The sequence below is a fragment of the Orycteropus afer genome, unplaced genomic scaffold (genome assembly GCF_000298275.1).
Source record: "Orycteropus afer afer isolate SDZICR_OR568_19922 unplaced genomic scaffold, OryAfe1.0 scaffold00083, whole genome shotgun sequence".
NCBI lineage: Eukaryota > Metazoa > Chordata > Mammalia > Tubulidentata > Orycteropodidae > Orycteropus > Orycteropus afer.
This window is the reverse complement of record NW_006921670.1, coordinates 4,769,968-4,774,885: the sequence shown is the minus strand read 5'-3', so window position 1 is coordinate 4,774,885 and position 4,918 is coordinate 4,769,968. Positions and strand designations below refer to the sequence as shown.

The window sequence follows — 4,918 nt, the reverse complement described above, 5'->3', positions numbered from 1 at the left end:
TCCAGCAACCACAGAGCCTGCATTTTCCAGGAAAATGCCAATTTTCTCATCTGTTGTCCCCATAAATCATCAAAAAGTCCTACAAATATGAATACTTATGTGCCCAAATCCTTTCCTAGACAGTATGCTGGTTTAGAAAATATGGACACTGTACCACTATGAATAACACTATTTCTATGGCAAAGTCTAATTTCTATTTCAAACAAGTAATTTCCAAAGATACTCCCAAAATAAAGCCTACTACTGGGTTAGGAATTGGCTGAATGCACAAGGGGAAAATATTTTCCCCTCTGATGAAGATAAGTCCAACTAACCGTTGTTTCCTGCAGCTTGTTTTGTACATCATCACAAAGTTCCAGACCATATTCTACTTCAACATGCCCTCTGCTTACAACTGTGTCACAGTAATGTCTCATCACCTGAGAATTTGTTTTATACAACTAAGTTTCCTAAGGAACTAGCACTGTCTTTATTAGTCCTCCATCACTCTGTGCCATGGCCTGGTAGTCCAACAAATCCAAACAAAACAATGAAGACACCAATCGAGGCCTCCTATCAAGCCTTGACCTGTCTATCACCCTTATCTTCTTCCAAGTTATCATGATTACAGCTGATTCCTTCACCCATGGCAGTGGTTCTCAACCTGAGGCGTGCACTGAGTAGGGTCATCTGAAAAGTTTTTCCAAATGTATCTGCTAGGGCTGTGGCCTAAGACCGTGAAAGTTTGGGAGGAGGCCTGAGCTTGTGTGTCTTGACAAGTCTATGCAAAAGAGCATGCTGCCTCTCCCAGCTGAGAAGCACATATGTAGGTAGGAAAGGATGGGGCTAGAACATGAGTCTCAAGGAATAAAGTCTCTCATCCTTAAAGGAAACAGGAACTATGACTATCACCAGACAAAACTGCGCAATCAAAATTAACAGGAGAAAAAGAACTAAAAAAAAAAAAAAAGTACACCAGTAAGTTGGGAATGACCTAGGGGACATCAGAGTTAACCTACTCAAAATTTATTCTCTTTTTAAAAAGCATATTCCAGGCTCAGAAGCTAGTGTGAACAGCCTGGATGTAACGTTCAGTTTTCAGATGCAATCACAGGACTTGATGTCATGGATCAAGTGGATGACAACCCACTGCATTCCCCATAAGAAGAAGCTGCGGTGTAGTCAATTACGTAGTGTGGCTCTTCTAGCCATAAGTCTTTGTAAATCCCATGGTGGAATTTGCTGTGAGCATCTGAGTAGCTCCTGATTGTTAAAGTTATCCACTTGGGTATTTCTGTTGGGAGCAGCACAGAGTAATTTTCTAGAAGTTCCCTCTCTCAGGTGTGCAGAACTCTGATGTTGAGATTGGTGAGTGGTCACTCTGCCAGGCTCAAAAGGAGCCCTTCTAGAGGCAGCAGACGTTTCTCTGATTGTTGGCTGAGGAAGATGTGCTGCTGAGACAAATCCGCTCCTGAGAAAGCGACACCCAGAGACATGTGCTGCTGAGAGAGACAGAGCACTGTTCCTGAACTTGAACTGTAGCCTGGTGCTTCCCTAATATACCCCATAATCTGTGAGTTCTGTGTGGCCACTGCAGAGAATTATCGAACCCAGGTGAAAGGTGGTAGGTGCTGTGGGAGGAAAGGTTGGTGTCAGGGTTGATGAAAGGGCTGGAGGGAGGCAGCATGTCTGGCCCCACAGGAATAGGCCTTGGGCTACTGATGGAGATTCTATCTTCTCCTTGTGGGGTTAGAGGAGGTCAGAAGATCCGGCCTCCCTGCCCCTTCAGCAGAAACTGATGTTTGGTTTTTGTTGTTGTTGTAAATTTCAAAAAAGTTCAGTTCAAAATCATGACCCACATACTTTCAAATCAAGGTATTACTTTTTCTAATTCCTTTTCCCTCCTAAAAAGTTAAGGTCAACTGGAAACATATCTACAAGTACTTTTAATGTGTCATTACTGCTCTTCAGTGAAGGCAAACACCCAATCTTAATTACGCTACACCCACTCTCTCTTTCCAAGTGGGTCGGAGGCTGAGTCAGCAGCAGTGTGAAACTTGAAACACAAAAGGTGCAAATGACTCTTAAAAGAAAAAAAAAGCTTACCTTTGGTTTTTTGTTCCGTGACCTGTAAAATAAATTAACAAACGTAAGTAAATGAGATTGGCTTTCTAATTCAGTACTATTTTATAACCCACTGCCACTGAGTCAATCCCAACTCACAGTGACCCTTTAGGACAGACTACAACTGCCCCATAAGGTTTCCAATGCTGTAAGTCTTTTCAGAATCAGACTACCTCACCTTTGTCCTACGGAGTGACTGGTGGGTTCAAACTGCCGACCTTTTGATTAGCAGCTGAATGCTTTAACCACTATACCACCAGAGCTCTTCTCTTTCTATAAAACTACTTTAATTCTGACAAGCGTAGTTTAAGCTGCCAGACACACCCTGGCGTAGTTAAAATCCAGAAAACAAACAAGGGCGCTTGTTCAGACATCCTTCTAAAGAGAATGGCCATCAGCTACAGCTTGCATTTGGATGGATATTAAAAATAAAACATTCTCTTCTGATCATGAGGTTCCCGTCCTAGAAATGCTGACTGCCATTTTAACTGCTGTGACTAGAGAAAAGTGAGTGGATGTGACTCAGAAACTACATTAGCCATGAAAGCAAAAAGATCCCCCTACGGATACAGACTCAAGCACTAGATCTCAATAAAAAGTAAAAGCTCAGGAGCCCATTATCAGAGGCAGGTGAAGGTCATAGTTAGAGAAAAACAAACCAAACCCACTGACCCTACAGGAAAGAGAACTGCCTCACAGGGTTTCCAAGGCTATAAATCTTTACAGAAAGACATTGCCTCATCTTTCTCCCATGGAGTGGCTGGTGGGCTCAAACTGCTGATATTTTGCTTAGCAGGTGAATGCTCTAATCACCGTGCCACCAGAACTCCTTACAGTCGGAGAACAGGATTCAAAACCAAGCCCTGTAACTTCCTGGTTGTCTGATCTCAGTTTTCTCTTTGAATGGAGGTAATAATAGCATAATCCCTGTTGTGAGAATTAAATCACAATTAAATCCTCCATCATGAATGTTGAAGAAATGTTTGTTGCTATTACTAAGTTTTATAGAAAACAGCATGAAATACAGCAATAAGAGTGAAATGTACAAATTCTGAACAAATAAAGAGTGCCTCGTTAAAAGTGTTTCTTTATATACTAACTACTGTATCTATGGATGTGATTAACCTAAAAGGTTAAGTAGGGCGAATATAATAATGGGCTTTTAGAGAGATCGGAAATGATGAATAGGAGCCACATGGAAATCTGCTTCCAATTTATTTATTTTTTTAAATAAAATAAACAAAGAAGGGCACCTAATTCTACATGCTCTGTAGTATAAAAACAAACCCCAAAGGTCACACGTAAGGAAAACATTTAAGAAGAACCACCATGGTGGTCATGTTACGTTACTGAGGTTACAGGTGATTCTGGGTCCCTTTTCCTAACCGTGCATCCTCCAGAGCACGGCCTATTGGTTCTCTTACTTTTGAAACGAAAATATTCATCTGGAAAAGAGGAAGTTTGAATATTTGTGGCTGGTGATCATACCGAGTTACTGCTCTGGCTGTTTATGAAAACATGTCCATCTTCAGAGGCTCTGTCCCACAGCGAACCAGCCACCTCACAATTGATTCCAGCACACACCATCGTCAGATACTGGCTCCACGTTAAATAATCCACCTGTATGACCTCCTAGTGGGTTTCTTACATTCTTGCTTTAAAGGAAAAGCTAATTCCACGTTGAATCTGTGGTAGACAAATCCTCAAAATGAATGAAGTGCTTCCTAGGACTAATTCCTACAAATAAATTCTACCAAACGCCCTTTTATAATTTTTCTATAATCTCACTTATCCAAGATTGAATTTATCTACAAACCAATCCCTTAAGGCAATTCAGGCTTTAGACCATTCTAAGTATTTCGTAGAATGCCATTGTGAAGATCAGTTAAAGCAGAAAGCCGATGCCCGCCCCAGTTGTAAGCAACACACCTAAACAATGTAAACTATGTCTTATTGTGTGAGTTCCATTAAAAGAGCTGCCTCTAGCCAGTGAATCGAAAAGCTGGAGGATCAAAGCCTGGCCTGTGGTCCACCACCACCAAACAAGGCTCCTTGGACGCAGTAGCCTGATCACTGTAAATGGAGTCCTCTTCTGACACTTCTGTCGCAAATCGCAATCTAACAGTTATAGTTCATGGTGGCTCTAGATGGCTGTAGCCACAGCCACCGAATGTGATGGAAAGCTCACGCTGAGTTTCTGTGTAGAAGCAGTTTATTTAAGCGTCAGATAAAAGTCAATTCTCTGAGAAAATTACCTTCCTACCGTTCATTCTTGGGCATTCACTTAATCAACAAATGTTCCTGCGAGCCTACTATGCACCAAGCACTGCCCTAGATACTGGTAATCCAAAAATCCCACTAAACTTACAGTCCGTCTAAGAGGGGAAACAGAGAGACGATGACAGAGCCACGGGGTCCGATATGAACGACGTGAAAGCACTGGGAAGAACCCCCACAACTGTCTGCTGACTGACTGACCAAGTAAGTGGTTGGATAATGGAGCTTCAGGCACTTTCTCTACGATTCTCCACAGCACAGCACATTGTATGCCTCCCAGTTGAAGCACTGTCTACAATAAGGTTGAAAAGCACTAAGAAAATCACATGGCAAGCTTTGTACTCTCTCCTTACAACAGCTAACTCAGAATTTAATTCTGAAATTATGCAATGGCTCAGTATAATAAAACACTATCAAAGGCCACATGTCAGCCTGTATCAGCCAGATCCTGTGCCAGCCAACGAAGAACTTTTTGAACAAAAACTGTTGAGCGTTTATTGTTCCTAAGAAACCACAGTGAAATTTTCTTTATGATGCT

The 4,918-nt window shown here is 41.8% G+C and overlaps 1 protein-coding gene across 1 annotated transcript in view; it reads right to left on the bottom strand.

Annotated features, from left to right (window-relative positions):
* The window catches only part of TNRC6B (trinucleotide repeat containing adaptor 6B), a 171,503-nt gene that overhangs the window by 69,176 nt on the left and 97,409 nt on the right, over positions 1 to 4,918 (bottom strand). The window contains exon 4 of the mRNA XM_042781065.1: positions 2,086 to 2,107. Within this exon, the coding sequence (XP_042636999.1) occupies positions 2,086 to 2,107 (22 nt within the window). The remainder of the gene's footprint in view (positions 1 to 2,085; positions 2,108 to 4,918) is intronic.